At 40.0% G+C, this 21,248-nt stretch overlaps 1 protein-coding gene across 2 annotated transcripts in view; it reads right to left on the bottom strand.

The window, feature by feature from the left end:
* TBC1D4 (TBC1 domain family member 4) overlaps positions 1–21,248 on the bottom strand; it is a 219,384-nt gene that overhangs the window by 86,371 nt on the left and 111,765 nt on the right. For both annotated transcript variants that reach the window (XM_040266876.1, XM_040266874.1), the window contains exons 2-3: positions 2,535–3,122; positions 60–149 (exon numbers count right to left, since the gene is read on the bottom strand). In XM_040266876.1, coding sequence (XP_040122810.1) covers positions 60–149; positions 2,535–3,122 — 678 coding nt within the window. The remainder of the gene's footprint in view (positions 1–59; positions 150–2,534; positions 3,123–21,248) is intronic.

Genomic DNA, 21,248 nt, shown 5'->3' on the forward strand with positions numbered 1-21,248 from the left:
AATTGAGAAACAAGCCTTAACTGGTTTCCTCAAATATTATAATCTACTTCAATACATACCTGGGAACAAGAAGAGATATCTTTAAAATTCTTCTCAAGCACAACTGATTTAGTGTCTGGACTGATAAGGTTAATCTCAAACCGTCCAACCTTAAAAATAAAGCATTCCAATTAATTTCAACTTACCAAGAACGTAATATCTTAGTTTACAATTAAATATTTGACTAATAATACAGATTCAGATGCTCTATACAAGATATTTGGGCTTCCCTGGTAGCTCAGCTGGTAAAGAATCCACCTACAACGCAGGAGACCCCAGTTCGATTCCTGTGTCAGGAAGATCCAGTGGAGAAGGGGTAGGCTACCCACTCCAGTATTTCTGGGCTTCCCTTGTGGCTCAGCTGGTAAAGCATCCACCTGCAACGCAGGAGACCTGGATTGGATCCCTGGGTTGGGAAGATCCCCTGGAGAAGGGAAAGGCTACCCACTCTAAGATTCTGGCCTGGAGAATACCATGGACTGTATAGGAATATACAGTGTCAATACCCAACCCCATCAAATTTACAACCTCAGTTATCAGTCATCTGAAAACATTTCTTCCTTTTGTCTAGAATTCATGAAATAAGCTGCTCTTAATTTAAAAGAAACCATTTTTTTCCAAATTAGAAATTATTGTCTTTTCAAAAAATATGCAACCTTTCCTCGCTTTATGTTTTCTAAAAATACCAATTATTTAATTATAATTTAAAATTTACTTTCTCACAAAGGATCAATAGAAAGATATACTTGCAATTGGGCAGATAATTTTTTTTAGATTTTTAAATAAACAACCATTTAGGAAAAAATTAACAACATGGACTCTGGCTAGCTAAGAAAAAGAACAAATCAAGAGAGGAAACTCAGGGGACTTCCCTGGTGGCCCAATGGTTAAGACTTCACCTTCTAAAGCAGACGATGCTGGTTTGCTTCCTGGTTGGGGAACTAAGATACCACATGCCTTGCGGTCAGAAAGCCAAAACATAAAACAGAAGGAATACTGTAACAAATTCAATAAAAACTTTAAAAATCATTCACATTAAAAAAAAAATCTTAAAAAAAAGAGAAGAAACTCGTTAATATATTACCAAAGAAAAGACTATAGACACTTTAATCACATGCCTCAAGTTATCAAGAACAAAACAGAACAAAACAACCATGAACTTCTGATAAAGCAAATATTACATCCTGGGACTATTTACCAAGGTACACAGTGCGATTTCCTTCTTAAGGACTCTTTGCAGTGAGATAAAAGGACCGTCACTCCTTTTTTCAAGAAAACTCAAATCTGAAGAAAACTCTAATCCTCAAAGCTGAGGATTAATTAAAGAACCTCTACAGGGCATTGTTAGGAGTTCAATTCTTTCAAGTGGAACTGAACACTTTCTATACCCTGTACAACTTCAAAAACTACTCATTAGAATTAAGAATCGTGTTTTACACCTACAATATAGCTTGCGCCCAATCATTTTAACAACTGATCCAATAAATTATCAGCCCTATGATGTTTCCTAAACCTCTCCTTTGTATGACAGAGTAAATTGGCGTATCCTCATCTGAAGATACAACCATGAGTCTCTGGACTTTTCTTTTTTTCTCTCTAGAAAATTCTCTCTCCTTCAAGAAGATTCACACTCTCCCAGATTCACATCTTCAAACCCTGCTGACTTTCTGCAGTTATTAAAAAAAATAATAATAAATAGCAACATTTACGGAAGAATCACATATGTGCTGAGTCGTGTCCAACTCTTTGCCACACCATAGACTGTAGCCTGCCAGGCTCCTCTGTCCATGGGATTTCCAGGCATGAATACTGGAGTGGGTTGCCATGTTCTACTCCAGGGAATCTTCCCACCCAAGGACTGAACCTACATCTCCTGTGTTTTCTGCACTGGCAGGAGGTTTCTTTACCACTGAGCCCCCTGGGAGGCCCTAGTGAAGAATCAACCTAAGGCAAATGCTGGTGATGCTAAGATACCATGCGTGCTAAGTTGCTTCAGTAGTTACCGACTCTTTGAGACCCTACGGACTGTAGCCTGCCAGGCTCCTCTGTCCATGGGATTCTCCAGGCAAAACTCCCGGAGTGGGTTGCCATGTACTCCTCCAAGAGATCTTCCCCACTCGGGGATGGTACCCCGTCTCTTAGGTCTCCTGCGTTGGCAGGCGGGTTGTTTTTGTTTGTTTGTTTGTTTTACCACTAGCGCCATCTGGATAATCTCTGCTAATTTCCCCAACCAACTTTCCCTGATGCTCCTTCAAGGGCTTTTCTCTCTTTCCCTCCCTGCCCTGCTCCCTTTTCTCTTACATTCCCCGTCTGCCTCTCACCCTTCACTACTGTCCTTTACTCTTTCTCCAACCTGCCTCCTCTGCTGCCTGGGGGACATAACAGAAACATTGGATGCTTCCAGATTGAGGACCAGGGAGAAGCTGGCCGCTGGCCTGCTTCCGCTATAGCAAAGGATGGGGAAACACCGGGAGAGCCACCGGCCAGGACAGCACCTGAAACAGCATGGTTCTGTTCTTCTCCGAGTCCGAGGGCTGCACGTGGCTGGGCGCGCTGGCATGCCTCCGCCGCGGCTGCGGCTTCTGGCTGTTCTCGTGCACTTTCCTTTGCAGGACCCCCGTGACGCTGCTGCAGCGAGACCGGAACTCCTGCTGCTCATCGAAGCCCGAATCTTCCAAAATCCTCTCAGGGAAGCAGACTCGCGAGCTGGATGGCCCAGGCTGGCTGGGCGCGGCAGGGAAGACCGGGTGGGTGTCGGCGACGCCAGCGCCTTCCTCCAACAGAACGTCGGCGGGGCAGGCCGGCGTTCGGGCCTCGGATCCCGCCTGGTCCTCGCCCGAGTCCCCCGCGCGCGGCTCGCCCTGGAGCCGCAGGCGCTGCTGCTCGTGCAGGCTGAACTTCTGGATGCAGTCGTCGATGAGGCTGGACGGCGCCTTCTTGTGGGTCACGGTCACCCTGCCACAGTACAGGACCTCGAACTTCTGAGAATTGTAAAAGGCGTCCTCGTTGTCTTTGCTGGGTTTGGCATCCTCTTTCATGGCAGCTTTCGATAACTGCCTTATGCTGCTGATAACATCAGGAACCTGGAAAAGAATTCAGAACAATTATTATTATCACACGTAATGCATTCTCATGGTAAGTGATAAAATACTGAAAGTAATAGACCCTACATAAGATAAAGCACGGGCTTCCCTGGGGGCTCAGTCAGAAAAGAATCCGCCTGCAACGCGGGGAACCTGGGTCCATTCCTGGGGTGGGAAGATCCCCTGGACGAGGAAATGGCAACCCACTCCAGTATTCTTGCCTGGAGAGTCCCCTTGGAGAAAGGAGCCTGATGGGCTACAGTTCATGGCGTCACAAAGAGTCGGTCATGACTGATCAGCTAAGCACACAAGACAAAGCATAAACTTAAATTACACCATCGGATTAAGTGATATAAACATGAGATTGAAAATTTTTATCACTTTTATAATTTCCCCTTTTAAATGTATTCATTTCCCCAAAACAAAGCCATGAGACTCCACAAGCCGCTGCAACCTTTAATAAATTACCGCAATATAGCCTTTGAGCACGTCTAAAAGGTATTATTATCACTGATTCAATGGACATGAACTTGGGCAAACTCCAGGAGATGGTGAGGGACAGACAGACAGGCCTGGCATGCTGCAATACACGGGCTTGCAAAGTATCAGACACTATTTGGTGACTGAACAACAACAAAAAGGTATTATAAGGGAGCAAAAGGTTAAAATTAAATTTAAAAAATAAAGTGTAACATGGTTGAAGAACCAACCACCACTGAGATAAACTAATTAAGTTATTATGAGCTTCAGCTGAAAGGAATGGAAGTTTCAACAATAAGACTAAAATTTACTTTCTGAATGAAGAGATTAAAATACAGACACCCCTCACCAGCATTAGCCATCAGAGAAAATGCACGTTTAAACCATAGAAAGATACTGTCTATTACACACCTATTAGAATGGCTAAAATCAAAAAGACCAAGAACCGACTAGAATATGGAGCAATTGGAATGCCCATACATTGTGTGCAGAAATGTAAAATGGCACAAGCACCTCAGGAATTTGGCAGTTGCTTAGAAGTTAAACAGATCTATCTCACAACCCAGTCATTCCACTCCTAGAGATTTAGGTGAAAGCCCTGAAAATATATGTTCACAGAAAGCCTTGTTCACAAATATTAACAGATGCCTTTGTCACAACCTTCCCAAAATTAAAATGACTCAAATATTCATCAACAAGTGAATGATCACTAATTGTTAACGAAATGTAAAGCAAAACACAATAAAATATCAGCTTATATCTGATAGATAATTGCCAAAGATAAATGATAACAAACGCTGGGGAGTACATGGAAAAAGGGAAACCCTTGAGCACTGCTGGTAGGAATGTAAATCAGTGCAGTCACGATGGAAAACAGTATAGACATTCCTAAAATATTAAAAATGGAACTATCATATGATCCAGCAATTCCACTTCTGTGTATCTATTCAAAAGAAACAAAATTACTCTCTCAGAAAGATACCTACACCTTCATGTTCATCACAGAATTATTCACAATAGTAAAGACATGGAAACAACCTAAGTTAACTTAGTGAAAGTGAGTGAAAGTCGCTCAGTTGTGTCTGACTCTTTGCAACCCCATGGACTATGCAATCCATGGAATTCTCCAGGCCAGAATACTGGAGTGGGTAGCCATTCCCTTCTCCAAGGGATCATCCCAACCCAGGGATCGAACCCAGGTCTCCTGCATTGCAGGCGGATTCTTTACCAGCTGAGCCACAAGGGAAGCCCAAGAATATTAGAGTGGGTAGCCTTTAAATAAATAAATTATATATATATATATATATATATTACTATATGACTTGAACAAGAAGCTAAGTCACTCATCAAATATTGTTTAAATAGCTATGATTAAAAAAAAATCTAAGATGAACAAAATATTTTGGGATGTGAAAACAAATAGAAAGCTCAATAGAAACTTGAAAATATAAAGTACAAACTTCCAGTTACAAGAAGAGTAAGTTCTTGGCATATTATGTACAGCATGGTGACTAGCGTTAATAATACCATATTGTATATTGAAAGTTGCTAAGAGAATAGATCTTAAAAGTTCTTCTCACAAGAAAAAAAAAATCTGTAACCATTTGAGGTGAGTGGTGCTAACTAAACTTATGTTAATCATTTTGCAATATATACTGTATCAAATCATTATGTTGTACCCCTTGACCTAAATACAATGCTATATGTTAATTATATCTCAATAAAACTGAAAGGAAAAAAGTGAACAGATAAACTAGAGGTGGTACTGTTGCCGTTTAGTCACTCTGTCGTGTCTGACTCTTTTTCGACCCCATCAACTGTAGCCCGCCAGGCTCCTCTGTCCATGGGACTTCTCAAGCAGGAATACTGGAGTGGGTTGCCATTTCCTTCTCCAGAGGATCTTCCCAACCCAGGGATCGAACCCAGGTCGATCCACATTGCAAGCGGATTCTTTACCAGCTGAGCCACAAGGGAAGCCCAAAGGTGGTACATTCACATAAAATGGAATACAACTCATTATCTCCCATCTGGTTTTCTGCAGTAGTTTTTTAACTGGTATCCCTTGCCCCCTTTAAATACTCTCAAAAGTAAAAAGAATCCTTTTTAAACTTGTCATGGTGCTCATCTGCAAATCCTCCAAGCTCCCCATTTCTTGAGTAAAAGACAAAATCCTTACAATGTCCTACAGGGCTCTCACTCTCTGCACATGACAAACAGACAGATTAAATGTGCACTGTGGCTACACATCCTCCGTGTGACCTTTAGATGGTCAACTTGCATTTCATCTTTTCATCCTCACCCCATTTCCTCTGACTTTATGCCTCCCAGCCCTCTCCCTCACTGGCCTCCTGGCTACTCTTTGGACATGCCAGGCACACTCTTCCCTGAAGGTCTCTGAACTCCAAGCTCCTCCCCTAGATAACTGGACAGTTCACTCCTCACCTCCTTTAAATCTATGCTCTAGTGTCACCTCCAGGTGGCATCTGTCCCCTACCCCAAACACACACACACACATGCTCTGACAGCCAGCATTCCCCTGGAATTCCACCCCCTCTCCCGCATTTTATTACTCTCTATAGCACTTACCCCTTTGAACATTCTGTGTAATTGATTTGCTAGAATGTAAGCCGTTAGGAGAGTGGTGATTTCTGGGTTTTTTTCCCCACATTTTTCCTTGTATCCCCATAGCCTAGAATAAGTTTCAATATAAAGTAGATCCTCAGTATGTGGACTTGGGACAGGGGAAACCTTTTCTGGTAATTTTTACCTTTGGGAAACAGAGATCATTTTATATGCAGGGTTGCTTCACCTTCAGACATACATGGTATTTCTTTAAATCTACCAGCAACCATTCTAAAACCAGAATTTCTTCTTTTTCACACAATTATTTGGGATATATGGCCAGAGTATTCACAGTTTAAAATTACAAGACTTTCCATTTGCTAGCAGAATATTTCCTAGGAAAGAATAATAAAGTCCAAATGCTATAGTTTCAGTGACTCACCCCGAACACTTGACATGTCTCCAGGGAAGTCAGATGCTTTATACTAACACATGATCAACAACCTTAGCCCTCTGTCATTTTCTTTTTGTTTTAGTGTCTGACAAGGGCCAAAGCTATGGAGACTGACCTAGACATTCAACCCTGTAGAATGTCTATACAATGATTCTAGTGGGTTAGGCAAAACCCCTCCTTCCTTACTAACCATATTTTATCTAATACTTTTCATCGAATTTTGCAACTCTGCTGCTGCTGCTGCTAAGTCGCTTCAGTCATGTCCAACTCTGTGCGACCCCATAGACGGCAGCCCACGAGGCTCCCCCATCCCTGGGATTCTCCAGGCAAGAACACTGGAGTGGGTTGCCATTTCCTTCTCCTTTTGCAACTCTAGTGCACTTAAATTTCCAAAGTCTCTCTATGGAGTGCATAATAAGAAAAATATTATCTGTAGGATGTTTTTGAACCTGCAGAATTTTTATCTTGTGACAAATATTTTAATGATGATTAGAGTTATATCCTATCACTAAGACTGAAAATATAGTCAGTTCGACCTTAGTTGTATCAGTTCTTCAATATTATATGCTTGTACTTTTTCTCTACTATTATATTGAGAGATATTATGTGAAGAACTGATTAGTGCTTGAATTTCTATAGTCCCACAGGACACTTCCCCGTGACCGCAAGTAAAAGCTCAACGTCTAAATATAATCCAGTTAATGACTCAGTTGATAGAAGCAAAGCTTATCACTTTGACTAAGCTGAGTAAGTAATTTAATCCTCCAATAATTTGAATTATTAATTGCACCATAAGACATAGATTCTAGTTGCTTTTAATATCCTCTCTGAGGTCATGACTAAATGCAGCTTTCAATGACCTGGGCTGCAAAGAGGCTCTAACTATGAAACTGATCTAACAACATTCCACTCTATTTTTTCTTCTAAGTGTAATCACACATGTAAGTTAACATTATACAGCCCCTGCCTACACAATCAGCACCCATACCAAAGGGACACTGATAAAGCAAGGACAGTAAAATGTCCTTGGTAAGGAAAAGAGTTATCAGAGGACCACGAAAACTTTCTGCTGAGACATTTATTTAAGAGATCAATCAGAAGCAACACAAGAGAAAAAAATCTCTCTCCAGTACTTGCACGTACCCAAGACATTCTGGGAAAACAGTATTCTTCTATGTTGCATGAGTGCTCAGTAATGTCCGACTCTTTGTGACTCCGTGGACTGTAGCCTGCCAGGCTCCTCTGTCCATGGACTTTTTCAGGCAAGAATACTGGAGTAGGTTGCCATTTCCTTCTCCAAGGGATCTTCCTGACCCAGGGATTGAACTGATGTCTCCTGCATTAGCAGGAGGATTTTTTTACCACCGAGTGTTAACTGACATATATTTAGATTTATATGTGATTTTGAATGAATTTGACTCCTTTCATGTATTGCATCTTACAACATCTCTTTTTCTCTCTAACATTATACTATAAGCCCTTAAGTGAAAGACTGAGTTGGGATGACTTTGTGTCTTAGAGTTTTTTTCCATGTGACCACTGGGAGAGAATTTCGTGCTCAGAAGAAACTGATTGACAGCTGTCAGCAAACAGAGGCATACAAATAGTGAACAACTACCAAGAACCCTGATGAAAGTTCTCCATGACTGAGATAGGTTTAGCAAATTCCTGTTGCTAATTCATGAGAAACCTGGCACTCCCCAAAATGAAGAGCTGACGCTTTCTACTCTCCTCAATGCTCGCTCCAGCGAGGAAGTGAATGTATGTGGCAGGAATGTCTCCAGATGCTGAGACACCTTGTTAAAAGAATAACTCTAGGTATTCTTACTCTTGTCATGGACACACCACTGCTCAGAATCTGTCTACATGTCACAGAGTCTGATGCAGATTCAATGCCAATTCAAGGCGAAAGTTTTATTTTATGGCAGCACATAATTTTAACACATAAATACAATATTAAAAAGGGAATTAATAATCCCTCTACTCAGGAATTAAAAGATTTATGGGCTTCCCTGGTGGCTCAGATGGTAAAGAATCTGCCTGTAATGCAGAAGACCCAGGGTCAGGAAGATCCCTTACAGAAGGGAATGGCTACCCACTCCAGTGTTCTTACCCTGAGAATTCCATGATCAGAGGAGCCTGGCAGGCTACAGTCCATGGGGTTGCAAACAGTCTGATGCAGATTCAGTGCCAATTCATGGCAAAAGTTTTATTGTATGGCAGCGCACAATAACAATATTTTTAAAAGAATGAATAATCCGTCTACCCAGGAATTAAGAGATTTATACTCTATCCCAGATCTGCCAGGAATTTGTGTCATTCTGCACCTGAATTTCCTCCCCAGTAAAATGGAAGACTAGATAGATGCTCAATAAGATCTCATCTAAATCCAGATTTCTATGGGCTCATTTCTGCATTGATGCCAATATAGAAACAAAATAATATACATTAAAAGAAGATGGAAAATCATCTCTGTCATTAAGCCAGAAATATTGTAAGTTATTGACATTATTCATTGCCATTAACATACAATAAGCAATTCAACAGGTGATAAAATAAATTGGGCTTTTTTCAAATGCCTCATGACATTTAGAAAAAGCACGGTGCCACCTTTAGCCAGTGTTTTGTCCTTACACTTTCAGTGATATCATGTCGATGTGTCGCAAAACCATGACAATACTGTAATTATCCTCAATTAAAATTAATTAATTTTAAAAAGAAAATAGAAATTTATTAGAAGTATAATTTCTAAGAGAAAAAAAGGATATAACCTCAAATATCAAAATTCAGACATTAAGGCAATTCCTCACTCTAGAGAAAAAAAATTGCCACTAGCTCCCTGGATGTCAGACTGTTGTTTCTCATTAATTAATTACCATAATTAGTTATCACACTCCAAGAAATCCAATGGTATGGTAAAAATAACTCTCCACTTAATTTCAAAATAAAATAAATTCTACAGCCACCCCATGCTGATGTCTAATGGCCTAAGCAAACCCAGGGGTGGAAAAATCATCTGGATACTGAAAAACACAAAGGAAAAGATACCTTTGGTCAGGAAGCCGGCAGAAAATTGGAGCAGTTCTCCAAAAGCTGCGAATATGCCAAACTGATATAATCCTCAGTAGTAGCACTCTGTCACACTTAAGAAGTTCTCTTTCATTCTAGATAAGCCAGCAGTAATTTTGCTGTATTTGTTCAAGTTCACGTTATCACTGTGCAGCCAATTATAAAACTTCCCGGGAAAAACCGTTATTGCTTCAAAAGTAAAGTATTTCCTGACTGTGTAGTCAGGAAACACACTGATTGTTCAGGGCTAAAGAATAGTCTCTCTAGCTTTCTTTAAAAAGAAGCATTTAAAATTTGAGTACCATTGTCTTTCTTATGCTATTTAAATAACTGTAAGTGTCCAAGGCTTTTTAATTATGAAAGTAGGAGAAGATTAATCTACAATGTCTTCTTTCCTCATAGAATTCACTGACAAACAGATGAACTTCAGCAAACATTTAAAAAGTGGATACTAATATGAATATGAAAATAAGCTTCTTAAAGTGAAAAAAAATTCAAAGTAAAGGAAATAACTGGGTAAATTCTTTCACAACGAAAATGATCTTAGCTGCTTGATTCATTATTAATCTTTTATAATAATTTAGTAGGCACAGCAAGATTTCTGTCAGCACAAAAAAGAGATGTGTGCTAAGTTTCTTCAGTCATATCTGACTCTTTACAACCCCATGGACTGTAGCCCACCAGACTCCTCTGTCTGTGAAATTCTCCAGGCAAGAATACTAGAGTGAGTTGCCATTCTCTTCCCCAGGGGCTCTTCCTGATCCAGGGATTGAACCCATGTCTCTCCTGTACTGGCAGGCAGGTTCTTTACCTCTAGCACCACGTGGGAAGCCCTCACAAAAAATAGGGGAAGGGTATTTAAGAAAAGATGAGGAAGAATACTAGGAAGCATTTCAAGTAAACTGCAAAAACCTGACAAATGAGAAGAACTGGTCATTTAAACTGGTCCCAATCAAAGAGAGACAGTAAGGAAAAGAAAATGTATTTGCTTTGAAACTAGTATTATTGCCATTAGGGAACAGGTAGATTTCCTTTCTAATTCTGTTTTACTTAAGAAACTATTAAGATTAGTTCAGCATTTTAAGAAAAGACTAACTTGGTCATTAAATATCATAATTTCTGTTTGGCTTTTAAAACTTCATCTTCAACCAATGGAAAGTAATTTTGGAAGCTATATATGTGCCCTGAAATAGCTTACTTACATCAAGGGGAAAAAACCACCGTTATTGAAGAACCCATGAAGATGTTCCAGCTCCAGTTACTCGGGAAGGCTGCTCAGTCTGTGTTATCATTCTTAAGGTGAGGTTGTCTGATAATCTCACTAAGAAATAAAATTGATTTTTAAACCATTTTAACTTTTATCCAAAAGTATTTCAGTGATTCTTTGTATTTGGTTAAATATATGTCATTATTCTATGGTAAATTTGGCACAGTAAAAAAGGTATCTGATTATCACTAGGTCTAGAATCAAAATTGAACAGAAAAATGCAGTGATTTTTAAAATCACAGAATTTTAAACTTAAAGGGTCCCTTATGGAATCACCAGTCCCTACTATCTTGTTTTACAGATGTGGAAACAAACGGTTTACGTTAAAAGTTAAACCAAGAAAGAAGAAAATAATGAGATTACAAGTAACGAGACTCTTTGGAGCCAAAGAAAGCAAGAATATCTCTACCATTTACACAGCAGTCAGACAAGTTGCTTGAATTGGAATCTTGGGCTTCAGCCAAGGCAGTTTCCTCTCAGACTAGACTTTGGTTCTTAGATATTCTCAATTCCTTTGCTCCAAATGGAATTTTTGGCTCACCTCTTCTCTGCTGCTTTCCTGGCGGCCTCTGCATTAGCTCAAGCATCAGAGACAGAAAGTCCTTAAACTTCCTACCAAAGGCTCCCCTTCCATTCTGTCTCACTGCATATCTTTGAATTCCTTCCCCAAAAGATATGACTTGTGCCTCTATGACCATTCAAAATTTGAAAAAGTGATCAGATGTAAAATAAAAAAGGGTAACTCACAGGAAATCCAAGGGCTTGTGTTTTATATAGATATATTTTTAATTTATTTTTAATTGAAGGATAATTAACAATATTGTGTTGGTTTCTGCCATACACCAACATGAATTAGCCATAGGTATATATGTCCCCTCCCTCTTGAACCTCCCTCCCACCTCCCACCCCATCCTACCACTCTAGGTTGTCATAGAGCACCAGTTTGAGCTCTCTGCAGGGACTCATGATTTTGATTAAGAGAATGGAATATCCTTAGTAGTGGCTGACTTTAGGGAAATAAGACAGGGAATAAATAAACAGGGAAATAAGACAGAAGATGGGATGGGTGAGAAGTTAGATGGCAAAGGATAGACAAGGACAGTCCTTTTCAAATTCCATTTCAAAAACAACATCACTCTTTTAAAAGTAGATTAGTCCATGGCACAGCATATTAGAAAAGCACATAACAGGCAGTTAGAGGTCTAGCGTTTAAAGCTCATTCCAGTAGCTATGACTGTCTGTAGAAAAGATGCCATATCTTTCATAGTTTGTTGGTTTTTCATCTGCAAAATGAGAATCGCAATGTTTATTTCAAAGGTAAACTGGGAAAATTAAACTAAATGTGCAAAGTGCCTGACACAGTGCTGAGACAGTGAAAGCATTCAACAATGTTTAATTAAATCTAACATGTAAGTCTAACGTGCTGTGCAAGGAGATGGAGGAAGTGAGAAGCTGCTGCTTAAAAAAGAAAAAAAAAATCCCTTTATGAAAGTTAAATTGTAGTAGGGGGTACAGAATAAATAAGTGAATCATAAAGGATCTGAGATAGTGAAAATTGCCAATGAGAAAAATAAGGCAAGGAAAAGGGTACAGAAAATTTGGAGGAGATATCAGAATAGTTGCAATTCTAAAGAAAAGAATCTGTATAACACATTTGAGTAAAAAGCTGAAGTCAGCAAGAAGGTGAGCCTTACAGGTATCTGGGGGAGGAACATTCCAGGCAGATAGAACACCAAGCACAAAGGCCATGAAGCAGAGACTCGTCTGGTGTGTTCAGGCAAGAGTAAGGAGTCAATGTTGCTGGATGTGGGTGAGGGAGCAGATTATTGGAGGCCCTTGTGGGGAACAGGGGGCATCTATATCCTGCAGGGCCTTGAAAGGACTTTGGCTTTGACCCCTTGGTGAGACAGAAAGCCATTGCAGAGTGCTGAGTTACATGTTTAAAGACTCCCTTTGCCAGACTCAGATGATAAAGAATCCACCTGCCAATGCAGGAGACTGGGGTATGATCCCTGGGTCATAAAGATCTCCTGGAGAAAAGAGTGGCAACTGTCTCCAGTATTCTTGCCTGGAGAATTTCATGGACAGAGGAGCCTAGTGGGCTACAGTCCATGGGGTCACAGAGTCAGACATGACTGAGAGATTAACACTTTTTTATTTTTTGCCTGCTGTATGGAGAATAGATGGCAAGGATGTGGGGTGGGGGGGAGGGCAGGGGGTGCAGAAGCCTACCATTCTCAGGGTGAGCCAGGGGTGGTTCACACAAGAGCAACAGCAAGGGAAGGGGTAAGAAGGTACAGGCTTCTAAAGATCATTTTAAAGCCATGGTCTACATGATCTGTTGATGGATCTAAGATGGACTATAAAAGAAGAGGAGGCATGAATGAAATTTATGGGTTTTGGCCAGAGGACTTAGAAAAATGGAGCTGCCGTGAAACAGGATGAGGGATGGGGGTGGCTTAAGAAGTAGGAGCTTCGTTTTGGATTGTTAATTTTGGAAAAGCTTACAGACATCCAAGGGGTGATGTCAGTAGGCAGTTGAGTATATATGTCTAGAGCTCAGGGGTGTGGACAGAACTGAGAAAGAAAAACTGGAATGCATATAAATGGCAATTAAAGCCATGAGATTAGAGGAGTTAATTTAAAAAGTGAGCACAGATGACACAGAGAAACAGAGCAAGAGGGAGAGAGACATGATGAGCTAGACACAAGAGAAATATCTCCAGGAACCAAGCTGTGAGACGCACAATGCCTATAGTTTGGGAGACGGAGAAATATAAGTAAAGGAAAACACAGCAAGAACCTGGGATAAAACCAGAAAAGAATGGTACTGTAATCAGAAGCCAAGTAGGAAAAGTTTCCCAGAAAGAAGGAGTAAGTGCTAGGAGATTGTTGGTGATTTTGACAAGAAAAGTTTTGTGAGGCTTAAAACTCTACACATGGACATCACCAGATGGTCAACACAGAAATCAGATTGATTCTATTCTTTGCAGCCAAAGATGGAGAAGTTCTACACAGTCAACAAAAACAAGACCAGGAGCTGACTGTGGCTCAGATCATGAACTCCTTATTACCAAATTCAGACTTAAATTGAAGAAAGTAGGGAAAACTGCTAGAAAATTCAGGTATGACGTAAATCAAATCCCTTATGATTATATAGTGGAAGTGCGAAATAGATTTAAGGGCCTAGATCTGATAGATAGAGTGCCTGGTGAACTATGGAATGAGGTTCATGACATTGTGCAGGAGACAGGGATCAAGACCATCCCCATGGAAAAGAAATGCAAAAAAGCAAAATGGCTGTCTGGGGAGGCCTTACAAATAGCTGTGAAAAGAGAGGCGAAAAGCAAAGGAGAAAAGGAAAGATATAAGCATCTGAATGCAGAGTTCCAAAGAATAGCAAGAAGAGATAAGAAAGCCTTCTTCAGTGACCAATGCAAAGAAATAGAGGAAAACAACAGAATGGGAAAGACTAGAGATCTCTTCAAGAAAATGAGAGATACCAAGGGAACATTTCATGCAAAGATGGGCTCGATAAAGGACAGAAATGGTATGGACCTAACAGAAGCAGAAGATATTAAGAAGAGGTGGCAAGAATACACAGAAGAACTGTACCAAAAAGATTTTCACAACCCAGATAATCACAATGGTGTGATTACTCATCTACAGCCAGACATCCTCGAATGTGAAGTCAAGTGGGCCTTAGAAAGCATCACTATGAACAAAGCTAGTGGAGGTGATGGAATTCCTATTGAGCTATTTCAGATCCTGAAAGATGATGCTGTGAAAGTGCTGCACTCAATATGCCAGCAACTTTGGAAAACTCAGCAGTGGCCACAGGACTGGAAAAGGTCACTTTTCATTCCAATTCCAAAGAAAGGCAATGCCAAAGAATGCTCAAACTACCACACAATTGTACTCATTTCACATGCTAGTAAAGTAATGCTCAAAATTCTCCAAGCCAGGATTCAGCAATACGTGAACTGTGAACTCCCTGATGTTCAAGCTGGCTTTCAAAAAGGCAGAGGAACCAGAGATCAAATTGCCAACATCCGCTGGATCATGGAAAAAGCAAGAGAGTTCCAGAAAAACATCTATTTCTGCTGTATTGACTATGCCAAAGCCTTTGACTGTGTGGATCACAATAAACTGTGGAAAATTCTGAAAGAAATGGGAATACCAGACCACCTGACCTGCCTCTTGAGAAATCTGTATGCAGGTCAGGAAGCAACAGTTAGAACTGGACATGGAACAACAGACTGGTTCCAAATAGGAAAAGGAGTATGTCAAGGCTGTATATTGTCACCCTGCTTATTTAACTTATATGCAGAGTACATCATGAGAAACACTGGACTGGAAGACACACAAACTGGAATCAAGATTGCTGGGAGAAATATCAATAACCTCAGATATGCAGATGACACCACCCTTATGGCAGAAAGTGAAGAGGAACTAAAAAGCCTCTTGATGAAAGTGAAAGAGGAGAGCGAAAAAGTTGGCTTAAAGCTCAACATTCAGAAAACGAAGATCATGGCATCTGGTCCCATCACTTCATGGGAAATAGATTGGGAAACAGTGGAAACAGTGTCATACTTTATTTTGGGGGGCTCCAAAATCACTGCAGATGGTGACTGCAGCCATGAAATTAAAAGATGCTTACTCCTTGGAAGAAAAGTTATGACACCTAGATAGCATATCCAAAAACAGAGACATTACTTTGCCAACTAATGTCCGTCTAGTCAACGCTATGGTTTTTCCAGTGGTCATGTATGGATGTGACAGTTGGACTGTGAAGAAGGCTGAGCGCAGAAGAATTGATGCTTTTGAACTGTGGTGTTGGAGAAGACTCTTGAGAGTCCCTTGGACTGCAAGGAGATCCAACCAGTCCATTCTGAAGGAGATCAGCCCTGGGATTTCTTTGGAAGGACTGATGCTAAAGCTGAAGCTCCAATACTTTGGCCACCTCATGCGAAGAGTTGACTCACTGGAAAAGACTCTGATGCTGGGAGGGATTTGGGGCAGGAGGAGAAGGGGACGACAGAGGATGAGATGGCTGGATGGCATCAGGGACTCGATGAACATGAGTCTGAGTGAACTCTGGGAGTTGGTGATGGACAGGGAGGCCTGGCGTGCTGTGATTCATGGGGTCGCAAAGAGTCGGACACGACTGAGCGACTGAACTAAACTGAACTGAGGGCAAAAGCCTTCCTGGAGTAGGTTCAAAAGAAAATTTTAGGAACATAAAAATAATCCAAACATTAGGTACAGGCAACCTTTTAGGGATGTAGCTGGAGGTACAAGTGAGTCCAAAGAGGGTTCTCTTATAGATGGGAGAAACGACAATTTTCAATACAGAATTTCCAGTGTGTGTTAGTTACTCAGTCGTGCCTGACTCTTTGAGACCGCATGAACTGTAGCCCGCCAGTCCCTCTGTCCGTGGGACTCTCCAGGCAAGCATACTGGAATGGTTAGCCATTCCCTTCTCCAGTGGATCTTCCCAACACAGGGACTGAACTTGAGTCTCTTGCACTGGCAGGCAGATTCTTTAGTGTCTGAGCCTTGAGGGAAGCCTTCAATTTTCAATAGTGAAGGAGAAATGGATGATGTGGAGAATGAGAGTAGAATTGCTAGCAACATCTTTAAGTAAGCAAGAAGGGACTGAATCTAGGGAATCAGCGGAAGAATTTGAACTGACCCAAGGAATGGCTAGTTCATCTCAAAAGGTGCAGATAGAGGAAGACATAGAGGTCAGAGTTTGGAGAATTTAACCTCTGAATGCTTTAATTTCTTAGGAAAATTGAAAGCATGATCGTCAGCTGAGGTAAGGAGGGGAAGAAGATCAAATGAGTATTGATCAGTAATCATTTAATTCCAGGCTTACTGTGGGCAAAACTGTGAAGTGATGTTATCTTTAGAACTCTCAGGCTACCCTTTCTGTATTGTGATGATGTAGAAACGTGACTCCTACAACCCTTTCATGGAGAAATTTGCATTTAACTGAAGGTTTAACTTGAGAACTCAAGTATCTTAGATGAAATTCAAGAATCAACCAGAAATTACAAGAGAGGGTTTTGTACCCTGAAGTGAAATAATACAGGTTAACTATTTTTTCTGCCTAGGATGAGATGAGGAGCTAACCCATACAAGTAACAGTGGTATAAAAACAGGGGGCTTCCCAGGTGATTCAGTGGTAAAGAATTCACCTGCCAGTGCAGGAGATGCATATTTGATCCCCGGGTTGGCAAGATCCCCTGGAGGAGGAAATGGCAACCCATTCCAAAATTCTTGCCTGGAAAATCCCATGGACAGTGGATCCCGGTGGGCTACAGTCCATGCCTGGCTCCAAAGAGTTAGACATGACTGAAGCAACTAAGCAGGCATGTACACATGTATAAGAAATAAATTTTGGAAAAGGTTTGCATGTGGTAGGGGAAAAAAGTGTTCTGTACCTTACCAAAATAAGAATAAAACAGTGTGAATATAGAATATTTGTATCACTTGTGAAAAATAACTTTATATTTCTTTTTTTCAGGTATGGATATTTATACAGATACAACCAAAAAAGGTGAGACAAGCAAAGGCATCAATGAAAGAAAATCAAACTTATTACAACCATGTCATCAAGAAAGTTAATCTTTCATTTTTAAACTGTAGAAAAACAGACTGAGGCCTCTAGGAAACAATCCTGAAAAGTTGCTATTTATTTACTTATGCTGGCATTATGAAATCCACTTTCAAATGCAGCATAACCTTCCACTCAATCACAAAACACTTTCAAGGTAAGATTGACCCACTATGTGTTTATTCAACAGAAGATTTTCTATTCATCAAACCAGTCCTATTATTTGCTTAATGCTGACACTTTTAAAAATATACAGCTCATAATCAATCAGTCTCTAGCAAGGCTAAGATCAGAGACAGGACACAAATTACTAATATTAGAAATGAAAGAGGGAACAGCACTCCAGATCTTATGGAAAATAAAAGCATAATAAAAGAATACTATGAACCACTCCATGACCAGAAATTTGATATCCTAGATGAAAGGGAAAATTTCTTTAAATAACATAATCTGCCAAAGCACAAGAATAAATAAACTGAATAAGCCTAAATGGAATAACTAGTTACTAATCTTCTAAAACAGAAAGCACATGGCTCAGATGGATACACTGGTGAATTCTGTCAAACCCTTAAGAAAGAAAAAGTGATACCAATCCTCCATAATCTCTTTCAGAAGATAGAAGCAGAGAAAATACTCCCTAACTCATTCTATGAGGCCAGCATTACCCTAATATCAAAACCAGGCACAGACATCATAAGAAAATTACAAACAATATCTCTCATGAATATAGATGCAAAAATTAACAAAATACTAGCATAACAAAAAAATGTATAATAAAAATTATACACCAAGACCAAGTATGTAGGTGGTTCAACATTAAAAAAATCAATTAATGTCACATCACATCAACAGACTAAAAAAGAAAAATCACATGATCATATCAATAGAAGCAGAAAAAGCATTTGATAAAATCCATCACCCATTCATGGTAAAAATTCTCAGCAAATAGGGAATAGAAGGAAATTTCTTCAACAATCTAGAAAAAAAACTACAGCTAAGATCATACTTAATGGTAAGAATTCAAGGCATTTCCACTGAGATCAAGTATATGCAAGGGTGTTCCTCTCACCATTCTTTTCAACATCATATTAGAAGTCCTTGCTAATAGTTAAGAAAAGGAAACTAAAAGTATACAGATTGGAAAGGAAGAAATAAAACTGTTCTGAGATGACATGATTATCTGCAGAAAATATGAAATAAAAATTTACCAAAAAAAAACCCCTCCTGGAACTAATAAGTGATTATAGCAAGGCTGCACAAGGGGCTTCCCTGGCATCCAGTGATTGAGACTCAGCAGTTCCACCTTAGGGATGCAAGTTCTATCCCTGGCTGGGGAACTAGGATCCCACTGGCCAGGTGGTACAGTCAAAAAAAAAGTTGCATGATACATGGTTAATGTAAAAAAGTCAACTGCTTTCTATATGTGAGCAATGAGTAAGTGAATTTTGAAATTAAAAGCCCAATATCATTTATATTAGCAACCCAACAATGAATACTTAGGTATAAATCTAACAAAATATGTATAAGATCTATATGAGATTTACAAAACTCAGATGAACATGATCAACGAAAAACTACATAAATGGAAAAATATTCCATATTCATGAGTAGGAAGACTGTCTGTTCAGATATCAACTTGATCTATACATTCAATGCAATCACAATCAAATCCCAGCAGGTTATTTTCCAGATATTGAAAACTTATTTTAAGTTTATATCTAGAGGCAAGCAACTCCAAATATCTAACACAAAGTTGAAGGAAAAGAACAAAGTTGGAGGACTGGTGCTATCTGGCTTCAAGACTTACTGTAAAGCTATGATAATCAAGACAGTGTGGAATTGGAAAAAGAGTAGAAAAATAGGTTCATGAAACAAAATAGACAGCCCAGAAATAGGTTCACATAAATATAGTCAACTGAACCTTGACAGAGAATAGAACAACAGAGCAAAGATAGTCTCTTCATCAAATGGTTCTGGAACAACTGGACATCTACATGCCAGAAGAAATTAATCTAGACACAGACCTTACACTCTTTATAAAATTAACTCAAATCTAGAAAACTCAGATGACCTTGGGTAGGGTGATGCTTTTTTAGATACAAAACCAAAGATGCAATCTATGAAAAAATTGATAAGGTGGACATCATTCAAATTAAAACTTCTGCTCTATAAAAGACAGTATCAAGAGAATTGGAAGACTAGCCACCGGTTGGGAGAAAACATTTTGCCAAAGACACAGCTGATAAAGTCTCGTTATCCACAATACACAGTTCAGTTCAGTTCAGTCGCTCAGTCATGTCTCTTTGCAACACCATGAACCTCAGCACACCAGGCCTCCATGTCCATCACCAACTCCCAGAGTTTACCCAAACTTATGTCCATTGAGTTGGTGATGCCATCCAACCATCTCATCCTCTGTCGTCCCCTTCTCCTCCCCACCCTCAATCTTTCCCAGCATCAGGGTCTTTTCAAATGAGTCAGCTCTTTGCATCAGGTGGCCAAAGTATTGGAGTTTCAGCTTCAACATCAGTCCCTCCAATGAACACCCAGGACTGATCTCCTTTAGGATGGACTGGTTGGATCTCCTTGCAGTCCAAGGGACTTTCAAGAGTCTTCTCCAACACCACAGTTCAAAAGCATCAATTCTTTGGCACTGAGCTTTTTTTATAGTCCAACTCTCACATCCATACATGACTACTGGAAAAACCATAACCTTGATTAGATGGACCTTTGTCAACAATACACAAAGGACTCTTAAAACTCAACAATAAAAGAAGACCCGATTAAAACATAAACTAAAGACCTTGACAGACACCTCCCTCCAAAAGATATTCAGATGTCAGATACGCATTATGAAAAGATATTCCACAGCATATGTCATCAGAGAAATACAAATGAAAACAAGATACCGCTACACACCTAATAGAATGGCCAAAATCTGGAACACTAACAACACCAAGTGCTATGCGGATATGGAGCAAAAGGAACTTTCCACACACTGGTGGTTCACTCACTTTGGAAGAGAGTTTGGTGATTTCTTGCAAAATTAAACATACTTTTTTAAAAAATAATTTTACTTATTTATTGGCTGCCCTGGGTCTTTGTTGCTGTGCAGGCTTTTCTCTAGCTGCAGCAAGCAGGGGCTAATCTCTAGTTGCAAAGTGCTGGCTTCTCAGTGCTGTGGCTTCTCTTGTTGTGGAGCACAGGCTCCAAGCGGGGTGCGGACTTCAGTAACTGCAGGTCCTCAGCTCTAGAGAACAGGTTCGATAATTGTGGCACGTGAGCTTAGTTGCTCCAGGGCATGTTGGATCTTCATGAACCAGGGATCGAACCCATGTCTTCCTCATTGGCAGGCAGATTCTTTACCATTGAGCCACCAGGGAAATCCAGTATATTGGGTTTCTTTTTACAAGATTAAGCATACTCTTACTATACAATCCAGCAACCTTGCTCCTTGGTATTTAGGAATTGAAAACTTATACCAACACAAAAACTGGCACACTGATGTTTTAAGTAGGTGTATTCCAAATTACCAGAACTTGGAAGCAACCAAGATGTCCTTAAGTAGGTGAATGAATAAATAAACTGTCGTACATTCAGACAATGAAATGCTATTCAGGGCTAAAAAGAAACGAGCCATCAGGCTATGAAAAGACATGGAAGAAACTTAAA

This window comes from Oryx dammah, unplaced genomic scaffold, assembly GCF_014754425.2.
Source record: "Oryx dammah isolate SB20612 unplaced genomic scaffold, SCBI_Odam_1.1 HiC_scaffold_24, whole genome shotgun sequence".
Taxonomy (NCBI): Eukaryota; Metazoa; Chordata; class Mammalia; order Artiodactyla; family Bovidae; genus Oryx; species Oryx dammah.